The sequence below is a fragment of the Drosophila simulans genome, chromosome 3L (genome assembly GCF_016746395.2).
Source record: "Drosophila simulans strain w501 chromosome 3L, Prin_Dsim_3.1, whole genome shotgun sequence".
NCBI classification, from domain to species: domain Eukaryota; kingdom Metazoa; phylum Arthropoda; class Insecta; order Diptera; family Drosophilidae; genus Drosophila; species Drosophila simulans.
This window is the reverse complement of record NC_052522.2, coordinates 4,926,685-4,946,549: the sequence shown is the minus strand read 5'-3', so window position 1 is coordinate 4,946,549 and position 19,865 is coordinate 4,926,685. Positions and strand designations below refer to the sequence as shown.

Here is a 19,865-nt window from a genome sequence, read left to right as displayed (position 1 = left end):
AACTTTACTTCACACTGCATAAATTAATTGAGTCTTCAAACAACGGACTGTGTCTGCGGCTTGGCTTCTCTCCGAGGCGATAGTGTGTGCAGTTCTTGTGTGTGTTGGGAATCCTGTCTTCGTGGGCAACCGCACCATCAAAAACTTTTGCAGCCGGCTCCTCGAGTCTTGCCTGCAGCGTCTAATGCATTTTTCATGCCCAGTTTGAATGGCAGCCTCAGCGTCTGCTCTGATGCAATCGAATTAAAATTTATGACAAAACCATTAACAAAGTTGCCCCTTTCTTTCGCTCTTGCAACAGGGTCACATGCAAAACTTTATCGACTTTTTTATGTAGCGATTTTAGATTTAAGAGACTCTCGGTGGTTGCATCGATTTAAGCGTCGACTGCAATTACTTAATAAAAAACTTACATTTTGGTTAGTATCTGCATCTGATAACTAGTGGAATACTATGCTCGGGCAGTAGTTAAAAATAAATCGTTTGCTGAAACAAATATACGTCTTAAAATATCTCAATGAACCAAGTGGTATGCTGAGGTATTTGACTTGCTACATTTATTTACAGACAATGAAATAACCAGCAGCTATGTTTCGTCCGCGTGGCCATAAATGTTTGATGGCTTTCGAACCGGGCCCCGTTTTATGCCATGTTCTATTTGCGCATACCACAGATGTCTGGCCAAGTGGCCGACAATGGCCTCCGAGGGCCGAGTTCGAGTTGGAGCTCCAGAGCCAGGTCCCAAGTTCCCAGTTCCCAGTTCCAAGTCCAAAGCAAACGGCTCGAGTGTGCCGGCATCTCAGACATCTCACGATCTCAAGACGGCGACGCTGCGTGGTCTTGTGTCCTGCGACTGCAGGCCTTTTATCCTTACCATCCTGCGAGTCTGGACGAAGCGATAAAACGGTTCACTGTTCACTTATTGGCTGGGCGTGAGGAATTTTTATATTAATTTATTGGTCTGGCTCTGGTGAAAGTCAGTGGGCCGGCAATCGGCTGGCTTTTAAATTATGAATCGAATCGGAACTGAAAGAAAACCTGTCGAACCAGCGACTTCCACGCTGCCAGATTTCCTTCTTTTTTCATAAATTTTATTTTTATAAAAATTTGTTTTTTTCAGTTTCATTCCTGCCGGATTCGGTTTTAATGGCTTTTTAAATGCCAACTGATAAATGGCCAGGCTGCATGACAAATGAGATTTCCGCTCCGGCTTGGGCGTAAAGTGTTCCTGTTATTATTGGTGGAGTATTTTCCATTTCCATTTTGGTGCCCAGCGGATTATTAACTTATATGGCAAGGAGCTCATTAATAATTCGCTTATAAAGTGAGTTGGCAAAGGGCAACTCTCAATGTGCCAAAGATTAAACAAAGGTCCTTACCGACAAGCTCGTTTCGCTCACAAGCTTGTGTTGTAAAATATTGCGCATACGCCACTTGGTCCCTGGAGGTCGTCGAAATTAAATGCAAAATAACAACAAGTCACACAGTCATCTTTGCAGGCACTTAGCTTTTGCCTCTGAACTTTTCTTACGGGTTTTCCTTTTTTCGTTTTTTTTTTTGGTGGCACAAAGGACACGGACAAGTTGGCAGGACACAAGCAAACTGAAGTTTTCGCGTAATTTCACGTATTTTGTGCAAATACGCTCAAATATGCCACACAACAAGCGGGCCAACAAACAAAACTGTTTTCTTTCTCCCTGACCTGCCAAGTTTCCTTACTTCCCCTCGGATTTTGGCTGGCTTTCATCCACGGTTCTGTCTGGGGACTGTTGTCAGTTTTTACGTAAAATTAAATTTTATTTATTCATACATTATTGTATTAATGCTTCTGTCATGCGATTGGAAGATACAATACCATGTGAAAAAACAGCATACTCAGGCAAATAAGTTCAGTATTAAGCGACTTCTTTATATTCAATAAGTGAAATTGATCTTATCATGTGAAGAGTTGTTCGAAATGATTTTGGCACAGGATGCAAGACAGTCCTTTCGAGCACGAATGTCTTATTATAGGATTTCCCCCATTTATGGCAATACACTTTAAATCAACTAATTGGAATCACTCAATCACTTTTCTCTCCCCGACTTGTTTATTTTTTTGCTTTGGCAAATACGAACGAAAAGTGCAACATCACTTCTATTTGTTTTTGAGCACTGCTTGGGGGGTAAACAATGAGGCTGCATTTTCAATAAGTCGGATGGAGAGCGCCAAGGAAAATCTTAAATGGATTAAAAACCAATGGAAATTAAATTGAATTTACCCAAGTAGAAGCAATGGTGCCCCTCCTGCGTTGGCTTACGATTTTACTATTCAGTGTACGACTCCTTAAAGGCAATCAACAACATTGTCTTGATCATTCGCTTTAAGCTCGAATTGTTTTTAAACGATGCCCATATGCTTCTGAAGAAAAGTTGAAGCTGAAAAGTGATTTGCCGTAACGTTTTGTGGCCCTCGATTTAGTCGTAAAATGTTGGCAGCCCGCAAAAAATACAGTGAGAAAGGCAACAAAAGGATTCTGGCATAAATCGAGGCGATGTCGCAGGACTAAACTGATTTCTATGCCAGCGAAGCGAAGGGAGCGACAGGACGAAACAAGACATCGCCCGGAGAATACAAAACAATAGTGCGTAAAGATGGGCAAATTGTCTATTTAGAAAAAAAAGGGATACAAGGTCAGCCATTGCTCCGTGGATCCTTGTTATCGTTGCTAGGGGGTCAACGGAATGATGTCCTGTTTAGTGCTGGCTCAACGAAGCTCAACATTTTATAGACTATAGACAAACTCTGAATAATTTATGCGCCATAAAAGTGAAATCGAATTGCGAGTCTAGGGCCCTTTTCAAAAGAGTCATCAAGGCGCAATTTACGGCGACTCGGATTCGCATTCGGATTCAGATTCCGATTCAGATCCTGTTGCTTTATAAGCAGGCTCATCTCTCAATGAGGCACATATGGATGTGTCAGGTAGAAGGCGGATGCCAAAACACTTGACGTTCGCTTTATGCAAATTAGTTTCAAATAACAAGGACACCAGCAGCGGCGGCAGCCAAAAAGTTGTTACATAAATTACCCAACTGCTGAAATATAAATTAAATTAAATGAAGTTGAAAACTGCGACAAAGCGTTGCGTTGGTCCCTTTTCGGAAAATGTATCGCCCGTGACCGAAAAATATTTGTTTATGGAGGGCGGGGGAAAATTTATGTAAAAGAGCTTAAAATGATACGCGACAAGCGCAAAAATGCAATGAAAATATTTTCCTGCTCATCGTGTGGCGGCGAGCTCGCCAATTTTGTAATCAAATTAAGGTGTAAACTCTCGGTCTGCAGTTTATTTCAGCAGTTCAGTTATTATTGGGAAAGTTCAAGGGGCGGGAAATTAGTTTTTGGGGCCAACGTGCCGGAATCCGCGATCGAAATCGAAGCGCACATGTGGCGAAGCCGAGAAGTGGAGCCAAAGGAATCCTCTTGGCGCATTGGAATTTAATTGAAAGATAGTTCCTCGAAAGCAAGCCATATGAAATTGCAAGAAATCTCGCACGGTACCCAGACGTGATCTCGTTTCCCGATGCGTTCCATTCCGCTGTCATTGTCTTGGCCCGAACCGAAGCGCACCGCGGAGTTGGCTAGGTGACGTGACTTGGCCGGGACGTGCTTCACATTAGCGTTGCCGCAACGTAAACATAATCATCCCCACCAAGCGCCAACCATCTATAGCCCACCCAACCAGAAACCACCCGCTCGCATACATCGTTGTCGCATGAAAAGTGGAAAATCGGGTTAACAGTGCCAAAAACGCAGACAATGGCAACGTTGACTGCGGTTCGCGATAAATCAGCAACAATACAATCCCAAACTCTAAGCTCCATCGCCATTCAGGTCGCTTTTCTCTGCGCTGCTGGGTGGCAAAAATAGATTTTAAATTTATAAATTATGAGCGTTTGTTGCAGCAAATTGAAACGTTACGCTTGCAGCGTGTGGAAAACCTTCGTGCGATGGATAGCAGCAAATGAAGCACTTTAAAATGCGTCACATTCAATTTGGTCAACAAATAAATATTTGAAAACAACCGCGTTTCGTATTGCCAGCGACTAGGTTTAATTGCTGCGAGTATAAAATAATTTAGAAATCGGTTAAATGGAGCATTTTGTATGAACAGAAACAAAGGAGTGATAATTAAAGTAAAAAGTTAAAATATATTGTAAGCATAAAAAATATTTAATATTTAAAAAAACGCAAGCTGGAAAACAGTTGCATATGTTCATTTCCATTGCACTAAAGGGTACCCAATAGTCGAGGCAGTCGCTGCTTTGTTTTGGCCTAAAAATTAGTATAGTTGAACGCAATCAAAATAACCGAATTTAAAATAATATTCATCCTAACTTAGCAGGGCACACTTATTTAAGCCATTTTAAACCACACTCTATTTAATGTTGCTACTAATTGAGTAATCAAATTTGAGGCAAATATTTGCGCTGCTTTACCATCTTAAAAAGTATTGACAATTTCATTTTGGCATAGAACATTTGTTTGCTCCCTGGCATCAAACTATAAATCATTGGCTTAGTTTATTTTAAGTTTTTGCAACAGCGACCCACCGAAAAATGCTCGCACCATATTCAGATATTCAGCCGCCACACTCATCCATTTGGGATGATTTTATGGCAACCATTTTCATATTCATGCTCGTATATCAAAAACCATTTCAAAATGGCTGTGCGTCGCTTTTGCGGTGGCACAAGCATAATAAAATGCAGATAACGGCAATCAAATTTACTGGGCTCGGCGGACGGGGGATTTGGACAAGGGGTAACAGATAGGAATGGAGCTCGGATGGAAGAAAAATATCGAATAAAAATATTTCAATAATTCCCAGACAAACAGCGAGGCAATTAATTAACCAAGTATTTATATCTCTCTAACATCTCATATTTCTCTCGCAATACCCACGCTACTATTTCGATTTGTTTGATGGAATTTCCTGCTGCTTCATCTGTTAACGTTTTTCATATCCTTTGCCATGTTCTTCGCCCACGTAATTAATTTTGCCAACATTTAAAGGGACGAAGTGCTCCCTTTTTTCCAGATTCCACTCATATTTATGCTAATCAAACACAATCCTGACCTCGGGCAGAAATCAGCAAGACAAACAAATTCGGAACGCAGCTCAGAACTTCGACCACCGCAGAGTTTTCGGGTTGCTTTAAATTTTCGAGGGCAAGGGCAAGGATAAGTCTGTGCCACGCCCCCGGGGAGCAGTGAGCCTGGGACGCTGGCTGCTTGTTTATAAAAATAATTAAGAAATATTTTCATGTTTTATAACTTTTGTGCAGCTCGAAACTTTTTAAATAGACAAACTTTTGTTGCCGCCGCTGCTTGTTTACTTACAAAATGTTCGTTGCGCCTTCCCCGCTTCCACGATGAGCGGGCCCTGTATCTGATGGATACATTTGAAAATCTCGAAACAGCTAACAACATACTTCATTATAATATTTTCACTTTCAACTTTCCAGGCAGTGTCCGTGCGAAGCTCCGATAAGACTTTCTTACACCGAGAAAAAGGTTCAACTTTATATGGATTATTATTATTTAATATTATTAATACATTCATAATCTTTAAACATGACTACAATTGTCATCAGAGGCTCCCCTGAGAAATGCTATCTACATATTTTACATTGACTTGTTCTTGGAAAATGTAAGCGAAACTTTTCCGAAATAAGCATAATTTCATTCCTAAGCCACTTTTCTCAGAGTGCCGATTTATGCCGACACTGTTGGGTTATTGTTCTTGGTATTGTTGTCCCTGCTTTTTGGCCCGAAGGCGAAACATTGACAGTGGCTTCGCCTTCTTTGCCTGGGAGTGAGTGTTCCCTTGACAAAATGTCTAATTTCCGTGCAGGAAAGCAAGAAATTACTTTACGGTTTGTTAATAGCGGGCGGCCTCTTCAAAAAGCAGCAGCGATCCTTGTGCTTTGTGCGTTGCTTGTTGTCCGTTGTTGTCTGTCTCTTGGCTTAAACGCTGTGACATATTTTGCCTCGCATCCTGGCCAGTTTCCCCCGCCGCCGGCCAACTAAGAGAGCCATTTGGCTAGGCCTAGCCGCGTTTAATGGGAATTTAAACGGTAACAATTACAGCTTCTTCCAGGTAGATGGGGCAAATACCCACCTGTCAAGTCAATGAAACTTTCGCTGCGCTATTGAAATTTTTGGCGTGTGCGCCCATAACGACACCTGCTTTTGGTGTCCTGGAGCTCTCCTCCGAAAACTTGAGCGCTGGCTAACGACTTCAGCAGCGGAAACGGGCAGGACACCCTCGATGTCCCTACAACATCATCATCATCTTGTTGAACCTAGTATTTTTTTTGTTGCCTCTTCGATGGCTCCACGTGTGCTTTTGTTGCGGTTGTTTTTTCAGGTTTTAGTTCGTTTTCGCTGGTATTCATATTGGTGTAAGCAAAAGCTATGATAACAGTGGCTAGACTGAGGAATAACAAGCATCTTCGACGTTTTCATAGTAAAGAGTTAACCAAAAGATGAATACTTACTTAAAACTTCTTAAAATATGTTTAAATTATATATAAATAATTATATTTTATATAAGTATATCCTTAAAGTAAGCAAGTGTCCTCCGACCCGATTAAATGGCTGTCGGGCCACAAAAATCCAAATTATCTGTGTTGCATATCCCGATCCTGTTGGCACCCACTTTGTGGGCTTTTCTTTGCGTTTGTCTGCGGCCTGCATTTTTCGCCCTTTGCGACGATACAAGTTTTTGCATTGCCAACATTTTTTTGTGTGTTCGTCGCCGCTTTTCCCTTTTCGCCCCTCGGCTGTTGAGAAATTTTCCGCATTTTGTTTTCGCCAGAAAAAGCTTCTGTGGCCTAAGTCCGCTTGTATTTGCCAATTTTGTGTGCTGCCCACAACAAGGACATCAACAGCAGTAGCGACAGCAGCTAGGGAAACAAACAGGAGCAACAGAACTGCAAGGACCCTGTGGCTAGAGGGCAGGACGAGGAGAAACTAATTTCTTCCCGGGATTTCGGCTTCTTTTGTATCGCTTCGTTGTTCCGGTGTGTGTGTGTGTGTGTGTGTGTGTGCGTTGTGTTTGTGTGCGTGGCTCGCGGCAGAGTTAAGTTTTTGCCATTGTTGTGGGGGTTTTACTCCAGTTTTTCCTTGTTTGCCATCGCTGTTGGCTAGCTTGTTAGCCAGCCAGTTGCCCAAATGCCATTTCCTAACGCCGCCGCCCCTGTCCGGAGGCAAAAATATTTAAATTATTATTTTCGGCTCTGCCGAAGAAAGGCAAATTTGATTAGGAAAATAAATGCTACCCGGGGGACTTAACATGCCATTCCAATTTGAGCCAATTTACCCGAACTTGTCCTCGACAGATACACTTTCACCTGGGCTGTGTGAAAATCGGAAATCGTTAGGGCTACAAGAAAATTGGAATAAGAAACGATTTTGGGGCATGTTGAGCTGCAGATGATGCATTTTCTTGTTAATTAGTTGCAGTCTGTTTATGGTGCGTAATTTATGGCATCTGTTCTGGGTTCCACAGGCAGCACTGAAAAAAAATGCATGTCATGTAGGCATATTCATTTTATACACGCAGCGTATTATGACTGAGTTAATCTCTGAAGGGAATAATTCACGCTTAAATTACTTGTACTTCTTTGATTCCTTGATAAATACAATACTATTTTTGCATCATTAATTTCAATATTCATCTTTTAGCAGAAGACATCTCAATGATAGACATAGTTAATGTTTCTTCAAGTGTAGTTAATTATCCACGAATTTCCTTGTGTGTAAAGTTCAGAGAGGCGTGAGGTCATCGCCTGGCTCTGACTGTCTTGTGTCTGGAAATTCAATATAATTCACATTCAATTTCCATTTCCAATCTGCAACCGCGGCCCCCGAGGCACATGTGTGTGTGTCGCATCCCAGATGCCGTCAGATGCAGTTGCTCCTCCTCCACTCCCTTCTTCTGCCACATGTAGTAATCAACCCCTTGTGCGCGGGGGAGATATTGTGTGAGCTGCATGGTGTGCTGCCCCTGTAAACAAAACATTCATCAAAATTTTATACACTCAACATGTGCCACGTCTGACTGCAGTTCCCCCTCCCCATTCCAAATTTCGCCGCAGGCTGACAATATTGTTTGTGTTCTCGGCTGCCCGTTTCGATTTTGAATGTTCTTTGAAAAATCACAACTAATTAACTTAGCCCACAGCTCCAAATTACGTGGGAGTGGGGTTTTTTTTCAGGGAGGTGCTTCTGCCCTTTGGCATCGGGAGTCGTTTTTTGTGTGTGTGGCCTGCTCCTGGCGGCCAGATGTCGATTGCGATGATCTGTAGCTGTAGTGAGCTGGCTCCCAAAAACAGTTTATAAATAGAAAACGTGTTCGGGCTGAGGTAGTTCACTCCACATCCGGTGGCTTGATAAGAAATCTCCGCTAAATGAGGCCCATCAGCGACAGAGGTGAGTTGCACCGAGATTTACGGATTTGGGGGAGCGATGTGGCTCCCATAAAATGTTGAACTTTATCTTGAAGTTCATCGGGCTGTAAAATGTAATTTCGAAGGGAGAATATCTCAGCCCTTGTAGTTCTTATTATATTCCCATATATCTCTAATACGTTCTGGGTGCAGAACACCATTGTAAAAGGCATTTTTCCACCACAAATTTAATGAACTTTCCAGGTAGAAGAGTCAATGAAAATGGCTGCAATTCATCTGTGAGTTGCAGTCGTCGCAAACTGCAGTCGTTTTCTCTTTATATCCTTTTTCAATCTGCACAATTCCCAGTTTGGTATCTCCTTGCAGCATCATTCCATTTTCTCGGCTTATTTCGAGAAGCAAACTTTCGTTAATTGCAACAATCGTGGCCGGGCTGGCTGAGAAAAAGTTCATAAAAATGAGTAATTTTGAGCAGCTCTCGTTTGCATTCCGCGTCTGTGATTGAGGCTTCTGGCAGAGCTGATTGTTTCCTGGCGACTGGCTCCATTGTGCGCCAACTTCTGGGCAACTGTCGATGAGCGGGTAAATTGTTGAGAACTTCAGATGCCCCGGAAAACCCCATCCAACCATCCAACCAACCAACCAACGAAGCAACTAGCAGGTGGCGGAGACAATGGTGAATGGAGGTATTTATTAAAACAAACTTGGGTCGAATGCAGAGGCTGCGGCAATGGCATCCTCGTTTGGCCTTGGGCGAAAGTTTAGCGCAGCCTCGCAGCTGGGGAGTTTCCAGGATGCAAGTTGGCAGGCGCATAAATGTCACTTACGCGCTTCTTGACGCCACCAACGAACCAGGCCACCCACTAACACCATTGTGCTCTGCTCCAGTCAGCTATTGGGGGAATTGCGAAAGTGACAATTTCGACAGGAGCCGGATGGAGCGAGTCCTGCGGGACAGGAGTCCTTGGCGAGGCGTCTGACCAAAGTGTAAGTGCAAATTCAGTTTGGTTTAATTTCGACAGGCTGCGGTCGTGGTGCATTCCCGTTTTCCATTCTCCATTGACCAAAAGCTGTCACCATCGTCCTGCCGCTTGAGAGTCCTCCTGCAGGACGAGGATCTTTATTAAGTTTTTCGCTTACTTCTCGCCAAGTGCGATGGAAAGTTTTCTGGACCGGCAAGTTTGCCTTCAAAGCAGCGTTTCCAATGTTTTTCTAGATTTCGGCTTTTGTTTTCTGGTGCAGATTTCATCTAGCCATCCTTAGGCGAAAACTTTCCTTCTGCGAAGTGTTCTCTGCAAATTTGTTGTCTATCGCCTTGCCGAAGAAAAAAAATAATTCGCCAAAAGTTTGCATTGGCAGCAAATTAATATTTTCCAAATATTTGACAAACTTTTTCCCCTTTCAAAATGCTAAGTAAAAAAATTATTTGCGGATTTCATTGATCTCGGGTTATTCCTCTTGCTATGTTTTTGGCCAAGGAAATTGGAAATTGAAAAAACTTTTTATTGACAGTGAATTAAAGTTTATGCTAAATGGTTGAGGTCAGTGACAAATAAGTGAGCTGTGTTCATTTGAGTAAGCCTAAAAATATACCAATTTATGAGAATTTAAAAACAAGTATTAAACTCATGGGGTTTATTTTTCCGATGCGGCAGGAATGCTTCATTGCACTTGAGTTATTGCTCGGAATCGTATGACAGAATCTGCCCTCCCTCCTTTCCAAACACTTTCCGAATAGCTGCTCCATGTCCTTGTGCATTTCTTCACATCCCATTGGTAAATATTCAATATTTTGGTATTTATCTTGTCGGACAATAGAATAAAGCAAAATTCGCATGTAGTGTGTGGGGAGTTGGGATGCAAAGTCGTAGTACAACTGGGTCACTAAGGTCCTCCAGTTGCTGTTCTAGTTCCTTGGTGAATGCCACGGGAATTTACATGTTCGAATTCTCTTTAAGCATTTTGTAAGCCGGTCTGCTCTTGGCCATTGGAAAACAACGTAAGCCGCTTGCAAACCTATTTTTCCTAACTCCTTTGAAGCAGGACACTATTGCACTCAAATAAATCCATTGCAAATTTGTAATATCGTTATGTGGAAATCAATACCGAAGCAGTGCAGAAAACAGCAATCCAAAGGATTTTAATAAGGCAAGAAAATATTATATAGTTTAAGGTGTTCTTAAGACTACAACTCCAATATTGTGCCTTTTTACACTTAGCTGTGTATGCAATTATTTTTTTTTCTGTGTCACTGACATTTCTCAGCTGTCGCTTGTACATAAAACAAAAATATATTTTTTCACAAAATTGTTTTCAATAATAATGCAAGAGGACGAGAGACAACAAGTCATAGACCGCAATTTGCCGCATTTGGTATGTGTGCTGCTAGGGACTCCCATCGATGACAAAAAAAATGGCAATGACCAAGTTTTGGTGGACCCAGCCATCTTCCATAAATGCCTAGCTTATGCCAGGTGCCACATAGCGGATCCTAATGTTGTGGACTGCGATCCGGATGAGGTGTGGGATACTTTGAACCACTTTCTGCTGCGCTTTTGCATCGAAAATCTATCTGAGTTCGGGGATACATTTAATCAGCTGGCCAATGTGGTACTGAATCATCCAATCTGTATGAACCACAAGGAGCGGAACATCCACTGGCGACTTCTAGACTTCGTGCTCTCTGTGAACTACAAGGCCTTTGTTTCAATCCGTCGCAACTTACCGGAGATGGAGCAGAAGCGAAGGAACATCCTGGAGGCTCTAAAAATGACCACCGAAAGTTCGCAGGTCGATCCCAAAGTTACAAATAATACTAAATCTATATCTAATTCTGAATCAGTTCGGGTTACCCACAAGAAAATGCAAAAGCCACAGAGTCCCAGAAAAAAACTTACTCCAGAACAGATCCAGCGCCTCTGTGATGAAATAAGAGATCTAACTTCCTTGAAACATAGTTCCTCGAAAACTTTACGACCAGAGATACCAATGGAACCATCTAAGCCACAGATACCAATGGAACCATCTAAGCCACAGATACCAATGGAACCATCTAAGCCACAGATACGAATGGAACCATCTAAGCCACAGATACCAATGGAACCATCTAAGCCACAGATACCAATGGAACCATCTAAGCCACAGATACGAATGGAACCATCTAAGCCACAGATACCAATGGAACCATCTAAGCCACAGATACCAATGGTACCATCTAAGCCACTGGACACCTCGGACTACAACTACTCTATGGAACTAGGCAAAGTGGCAGTAAAAGAAAATTTTAACATTAAAGGGGCCAAGATGGAGCTGGAACTGAATGTTATTCAGAACAAGCCCTCCGCAAAGAAACCCGCATTAGTAGACTTTTTTAAAAACGGAAATGACATGCTATACCGGATTCAGACGAACTGGTGGCAGGTGGATATCAGTGTGTACAATCAGCCCCAAATTTTAGCCAGCAATTTCAGCCAAGGATATGCAGACATTTTGATTTTTCAACTTCGGGAAAGCCAAGCCTCGATACGAAAGATAAGTGAGGAGCACCAGCTTTTAAGCGAACTAATTGTACTTTTCTTTGCATCCGTAAATTGTAGAAGCTTCAAAATATTGAATGACAATTGGAAATTTAGGGCTGATGCGCCTCTCACCTGTGCGCTTAAACAATTAAAAGAAAGTCCTCACCTGGGCGAGATTATAAGCTCTCTGAAACAAATGCGCCATCTAAGGGAATTGATTGAAACGTATGCGGTGAAGGGAATAAGGTGCGATCGCATGAAGACCCTTACTTGTTTCAGTGTAGCACTGCGACAACTTCTTCGACCTGTAATCGAGTTCCTGGTTCATTTCGAGAGGCGTTTAACAAGGGGTCTTGAAACTGCCACCCTGCAGCACTTTATAGAGACATCAAGAGGTCATTTAGAAAAGATCAAGTTGCTGTATGAGCTTTCCCAGAATAAAAATCAAGTACTACATTCTATGAAAAGCCTTAGAACTTTGGATACCCTTTTTACCACGAGTTCCCAGAAAACTGAACCCAAATTGCTGCGATCCTTGAGCGCATCCGTACTTCTGCACACCGTGCGGGCCTATTGTAAGTTTCTGGATAGCTGGTGGTCTACGGGAGACTTTGCAGACTGCCACAAAGAGTTTCCTTTCGAAAAGATTGTGAACGATGAACAAACAGAGTACGTCTTAAGAAAATTATTGATACAAACGGAACTTGAAAACTGTGAATTGTTTCGTATTATTCAGCGGCATGTCCTTGAATCCAGTGACGCAGTTGCCATTCTCTGCGATTCCCGAACAATAAGTGACTTTAACACTCTGCATGGCATAGAGCCAGGGATACCTCTACACAATTCATTAATAGACGCGGTCATAAGGGAACTAGCTCCTTATCAGATTCACTCAATAGAGGCCAGTCACTATGTTCCAGACATCCTGCAGCAGCTGCAATCTTCTGATCACGATGCAATACGTCGGTTGTTTTACTCCTTTCACATGGAAACTCGACCAGATCCGCGAAAGCCAGCGGGTCATTCGATCAACGAGTTGCTGAGGAACTTCCTCACCTGTGCTGACTACACTCCCATTACTGAAATCCTTAGCCAGGAGCTTCAAAGGTTACTGAATCGAAGGACTAGATTGGTTAACTCCTATATCTCTGGCCTGTTGCAGGAGTTTCAAGGATACAAAGTAGTAAGACACTTAAGATCAGTGTTTCTACTCTGGAGCTATGACCACTTTCAAAGTGAGTTTGAGTTGTTCTTTGAGTTTCTCAGAAGGAATCAACTGGTAGAGGCCACTGACAAATTGAAGCACATCGTGGTATTCCAAGATTACACCCTGGGTCATATGTTTCAGGTTCGCTTGACGGAAGCTCATCCTGAATTTATCTTCCTCAGGGTCAGGAATGATTCCCTATTGAACTGTATTATCAGCCAGAAGCAAATAGAGATGATGAATTCCTGCTTCCGTCTTCTTTTAAATCTAAACTTCTGGCACTATCGGATAACTCATTTGCCGCCCTTCCATTACTGCAAGTATGAGCGATTGCTCAAAGCCCTGAGATCCATCCAGATTTCCCTCATCTCCGCGCTCGAGGAGCAGCTATCGCATCCGTGTAAACTCTTTCGGAAAGTGCAGGAACTTGATTCATATAACTCTGAATTGGATGAATTCACTTCGTTGACTCAACTTAGACGGAATCAGGAATTATTTGGGTTGCACATTCAAAAGTATTTGCTGGAGGAGCAGTTCGCTTGCAGCCTGCCCGAGATCCTTACACTGAGCAAAGTGTTTTGCCTTCGATGGGAAACATCCAGAGCTCTTATAGACGAATATTGCAACCAGAAGGCCACTAGCACATTTGAGCAAAAGTACAAATTGTTGCGTTTGAACTACCTGCTGGAAACAGTGAAGAAATGCAAGGCGATTGGCTGTTTGCTCGGTCATATTTAATATTTATCGTTCACTGCAAGTTTGTCCAGTTGTTTTTATTGAATAAAAACTAACTTGTATTTTTCATAAATTTTTACTTTTAAATAAAGTGCTGTAAATTATTATTTATTAGTGAAATATTAAGCAAATCCTGTAGATCAAGTTTTGACAGCACTTATCTGGGAGTGCTTGCTTAATCGTTTGTTTGCTGTCCTGCCTATTTTTTAAACTGGCAGCCCGTCCGCAAATAAGTTTTATCAATTTTCAATGGAAAATCGAGTGTGCGTCGTCTGTGACAGAAACCGCAAATTAAATCGTTTGGGTGCCGGCAAAATTTATTTCTAGCGCGTGGCGAAAGCCACAAGCTCCACACGCACTGCACACACATGCTATAGCATCCTATAGGATCCTTTGCCACCCAAAAAAAAAAAAAAAAGCGAAAAAAATAATCGTGAAAAATTAGAGCAGGCTATATGTGGCCATGCCAAATCCAAAGCCAAATCACAGCCAGCAACCGAAATTATTCTGTGGATTTTGCGGCCTCGGCGGTGGGACAGTGTCGATGGGCGGTGGGGTGTGGGTGGTGGTGAGTCTGTATGGTGGTGCAGTGGTGCGGTGCAGCCGGTGGACACACGTTCACACTCTGGCCCATAAATTGCAGCGACGCCTTGCTGGCCAATAAATACTAAAATGCTGAAGTCTTGATATGCAGCGGCGCCAAGTGCCATAAAGTTGGCGCTGGACAAGGGGAATGGCTAATTAAAGTTTGCGCCGCATTTTCAAATTAAAAATTGGTAATTTGTGTACAGTTTCCAACTCCACTGCTGTCGGTTTTTTATGTTTTTTATTGCGTGGGCGGTGATCTTGCTGGTTTATGCCCCACCTGACGGCAGACTCCGGAGATGTCGTAAAATCTGTGCCATAGAGGGACAGGTTTATGTGCGGAACTAGACGTTTTATGGTCTGGCATTTATTTTTTCTCATTATCTCGTTTGGTCAGACGAATAACGCACCATAAATTTGTCGTTCGAGTGCAGCGGCACTTGAAGGGGATTTCCGTCACTGACTTGTGCTATTTAGCATATTTAATGAATAATGCAGAACATCGGGCACTTATATTTCGTTTTTTAATCTCCTCTGGAAGTCGCACACAAACATTTTTCATTTCAGTGAAATATTTTCATTTACTTTGGCGGCCACACATTGAAACCACTGCAACCGCATTTGAAAAACATTTTAAATACCTTTTACATTTTTACCATTTGTTTTTATTTGGCCATTTCGCATTTTCCATTTTCCATTCACATTTTCCATTTCTGGCAGCGGAAATGTTTGCGTGATTTTTGTGCGGGTCTAACTTAGCAGAGCTTTATTTCATTTCGTTTCCAATTTCACAGAGTCTCTGTTTCTGTTTCGGCTCGATTTCAAATTTTTCAATTTGGTGGCATTTCGCTCTTTGGTGGCATTTTATTTAATAACAGAAATTCTAATTAAATTTTTTATTATTTACCCTTTGAGTTAGTTTTTCCGCCCGATCGCACGCTATATTGATTTCGCTATTTGTGTTTGTGTTTGCATTTGGGTATAGAAGAGTGGTGTCCCAGTCGGTTCGGCTCTGATTTAATGATTTTCTCACAGCCCTGCTAGAGTAAATAGTAAATATTTACTTATTTGCTATTGGCACCCCTCCCAGAAACAAAAAAAACAGAAAGGTACAAAAGTGAAAATCCCCTCTGCCCCGTGCCACTTTTCAATAAAACAATCAACTGTCACAAAAAACATCAACAAAGAGGAAATTTTCCGGCGTTATTGGAGCGGGTATTTGTCGCAGGACCACCAAAGTTGATTTGCATGTCATTAACACAAATCGAATGGTGTACTGCAGGCGGCTAAAAATAGATGAGGGTCGGGGTTCAACGGCTGCAACCCTGTAAACAAGCCGCCGCTAAAAATATCACATGTCATCTATGTTAAGGATGAGACGGAACCGGAGGCGACTAATTAGTGCCCACAGAATAGGGAATCCCACAATATTGTGTGGGCGAAACGCAGTCAATATTGATGTGGCAGCCCGAGGAAAATGATCCCTTAGACTGCAGATATTTTCCCATGAAAATCTACTGAATTATTAGTCTTTGTGGCCCGGCCACATGGGAATTTTCTGAGAGAACTATCTCAGGCCAAACATTTACACATTGGCCAGCAGAACTTCAACAATTCGCCAGGCCAGTGCAATTCGAATAGAATCAAGTCACGACAACAGGTGCAAAACATTTCGATTTTTGAAGCGTGTGCATTTTGCTGTCGTCTTTTTCAGGTTTGCATGGGAAATGTAAACAAAACCTGGCCTGATTGGGGAAATAAGTGTAACTAAGCTTTAATGGCCATGGTAACAGCTCCCATCCCGATTCACCAGCTGCATCCTGCAAGTTCTTGTGGTCCATGGAATGCCAAAAGTGCAGTGGGCGGAGTTGGTGAGCCGACTGTCGGCAATGCATGTAGTTCAAGTCCCAACAAAATTATTAATATGACTTTGGAGAGCGGTATCCACTACTCTGCAGCTCTGGTACTACTGAATACACCCCCTGCGGTTTCCAAGACAACCGACGATGTATCTGCCGGATGCGTTTGCACTCCTCACCCAGCCAGTTTGAGACCCAAATTATGCCTAAGCTTTGCCAACTGCTCGACGAAAAATTATCTCAAGCGCAGAGAGCCAAATTTGTAATTTATTAGCTTTAAGCAACCATTAGAAAAGGCAAAAAACTGCAGAATAATTCAAGAAGTTAAAGATATAGTAAAAGGTATAGTAATTTGTCAAGATTTAATGCATTTCCTTTAATTTAGACTTAGATTTGCATAGTCTGCTAATAGAGAAGAGAAACTAATTATTTTTTCCAGTGCCCTTGTGTGCTAAGCACTAAACTTGCTGCACATTATTTAGTTGTTTGAGGCGAGCGGCGCCTTTGTCTCCTCTCCCAACGATTCTGTTATCTGTTTGTGGTTACGGGATTACGGCTGCAAAGCCCACATCCAGGTGTACTCCATACTATATTCGTATATAGCTGCCAGGATATATGGAGAGGGTCTTGAGAGCACTGCCACGCCCACAAGTCGGTAAACGAGGCCGCCTCAGCTGTGTTTGAACTTCTGCCGAGAGTTCGGACTATACTGAACTTCAAGGTGAGTTTGGGCTTTAGTTTAGTTTGAGCTGCATCTGCATCTGCATCTGGAGCATCGCCCACATTATCCCCACCTTGTTTACGCATTTGTGCTGCGATTTTTTCAGACTACTCCTGCTGTTGTTAGGTTAGCTCCTCGCCCTCGACAAGTTTATCGCAGCAACTCTCTCCGACTCTAATTTACATAACCACGCAAATTAGTTTTGCGTCTGCTGCAGTTTTTATCTGCTCCCAACTTTGTCACGACCCTCGCAGTATGCCACACCCCCATTTACCAGCCGCCCACCGACATCGCAACTTAAATTTAGTTGCCAAAGTTATTTAAACTTTTCATACTCTTCTCGGCGGGGCACTGTAATTATGTGACGGAGTTTGCAAGGAAGGAAGTTGAGAGGTAAAATCTGCAGGTGTTGAATGACACTATTCCGACTTCAAATTTCCCAAAAAGTCACTCGGATGCTATTTATTTTAATGGCGATCATAAAACTTTAGCTTATTACTGGAGCTTGACTGCCAGAAATGAAATAAAAAAAATGTTAATTATTTAATAATAACTTTAATAATGGATTAAGATTATTTCAACTTTCTAAAATATTCTTAATTATATCTGTAACCATTTATAAAAGAGCATTGTGCTGTCAGCTTAAAAATGTCCCTAATTTTTTATCTCACTCCTTAGTAAATCCACAATTTTTTTTTTTAGTTTTTTATTTCGATTTTTAACTGAATTTCGTGAAACTTTTTTGGGATGCTGCACCGCGCCCGCAATTTTCATAGACACAGACCTCTCCACCTGTCGGATGGTCTGCGAAGGGGGTCTTCTCTCGTAGTTAAGACAACAATTCATTTAACATAGAAGCAGACTTTCAGGATCCCCTCGCCAAAACTTCACAGCCCTCTGCTAACTCATTTTTTTCGGAAAAGTTTGCTAATGGCCCCCTACCAAGTACAGTGGTTGAAAAACCGTTTGCAAAGTGTGCTTATGGGTAGATATAAATGGCACTTGGTAGCTAAGCTCTGTCATTGTATACCACCCAGCAGAAAGAGTTGATTTTGCGCTGGCTTCACTGTACCGCTTTCACCGGCCATTGTTTCACAAGTTTTATATGGGCTTCATTGTGGGCTTTCGAAAACAACTGATTGGCAGCCCAGTCGAAGAAAGTTTATTTTATTAATGTGGTCCCGTAAGTTTATGGAACAGGGGGGGAAATTGAAACACGGGCTCCCTTCAGTCAGGCTTCAAATGTTGCCTGTTTTCGACAGCCCACTAATTGCATTTTTCGTAAATTATAAACAAATAGATACAACAAATCAGATTCCGGGTCCGCCGAGATATGATTTAGGCTGACTGCACAGGAAAAAAAGCAAACACTTTGCTACTTTTTTGGAGAAAATGTATCAACATAACAGACAAAAAAAAATTATCCATAAATTTAACATTATGTAAAATATATTGATCTGAAATTGCAAGCCGATTCTTAACAAGGATTAAAACTCCATAAAAATAGAAGTTCCACGACGTTTTAGATATTTTTCCCTGTGTTGTGGCACATTTGCGGTTAGTGGATGCCATTAGCCGATCCAAAACCACTCCTTTTGGGGAATAGGAACTCGAATCGGGCGCAGACTTTAAATATAAATGTTTCCTGCAATTTGGCGAAGGCGGAACCAAATCAGGTTGCAGGTTGCAGCGACGACGAGGCTGGCGGAAGTTATTTTTGGAACGTGCCACAGAAAATGTTGCAAATTGAAAGAAAAGTCAGAGGCGACACCGCCCCCTGACCCCCATTTTCCGTGGCCCAGTGCCCCGTTTCCGTCCCCCTTTTCCTACCCACATGGCCATATGCTTTTGTGTATTTCCTTCTCGTATTTGGCTGCTATTGCTAACATTTTTTTTTTCGGGCCCTGCGTTCTAAGCGATTTTCTGCGATTTCTTTGCCGAGTTTTTCCGAGAGTATGTATCCATGCGTGTACTTAAAGTTGTCTATTTGCTAGTTGTTGTTACTACTACTACTGTTAATGTTGTCTAGCTGTGTGTTTTGTGTGCCAAGAGCTGCATTGAAAATGAAAATGTTCGCACAGTTTTCCGCACAGTTGCATTTTCACTATGCAGCCGCTTGGCGCGGCTCAGTTACTTGATATGGTTTTTCCCCGAACTCGGCGGCTCCCACCCTCGGAAAAACCTGATTTTTTTCGCTGCCTGCAATTTTCTTTTGATTTTTATTTTCCTTTTCTCCAGTCTTGTGTGTGTGTGTCGCCCTCTGGTCTGTTTTTCCTGCTGCTGCACCCGTCTTTAGTATCTTGTTGTTTCTCTATGCTCATCTACTCAGCCGTGCGCTTTGTGCTCCTCGGGATCCCTAACCCTCCTGATTTTCCCCATTTTAAATGCGCTATCTGATTTTTTGTTCGGCTCATGCAGCATTCAAAAGCTTGCGACGGAGTTAAAAGTTGAGATTCGAGATGGAGCGCACATGTGACTGGTTGGGTGGCTGGGGCTGGGTTGGTCCTAAAGGGAACCTGATGCATACTGAAGGACATCAATTTTCAATGCTCCCAGTGGAGGCTAGAAGGGAGATATATAGATATATACGGAGAACATTTGGCAAATGAATCTTCCTAGTTGCTGGATAATTATGACAAATAGCCAAGTAAACGGCATAAGTAAGTAATGCGATAAGAATTTCTGATAAGCTCTCGACTTTGCCCAACCCCATGCTGTGGCAATTAGCACACAAACATGAATCACAAAAGTCCGTATATATCCACATGGACTCGGGGCCT

At 42.3% G+C, this 19,865-nt stretch overlaps 2 protein-coding genes across 3 annotated transcripts in view; both read left to right on the top strand.

Annotated features, from left to right (window-relative positions):
- The window catches only part of LOC6736836 (connectin), a 128,189-nt gene that overhangs the window by 57,284 nt on the left and 51,040 nt on the right, over positions 1-19,865 (top strand). The gene's annotated exons all lie outside the window — the stretch shown is intronic.
- On the top strand, positions 10,709-13,969 carry LOC6736842. Of its 2 annotated transcripts, XM_044922794.1 has the most exons (2): positions 10,709-11,469; positions 11,551-13,969. In XM_044922794.1, the coding sequence occupies exons 1-2, from the start codon at positions 10,783-10,785 to the stop codon at positions 13,921-13,923; spliced, it is 3,060 nt and encodes a 1,019-aa protein (XP_044778729.1). In that variant the 5' UTR covers positions 10,709-10,782; the 3' UTR covers positions 13,924-13,969. The 2 variants fall into 2 exon arrangements, with proteins under 2 accessions (XP_044778729.1, XP_044778728.1); XM_044922793.1 differs by having other exon boundaries at positions 10,710-13,966.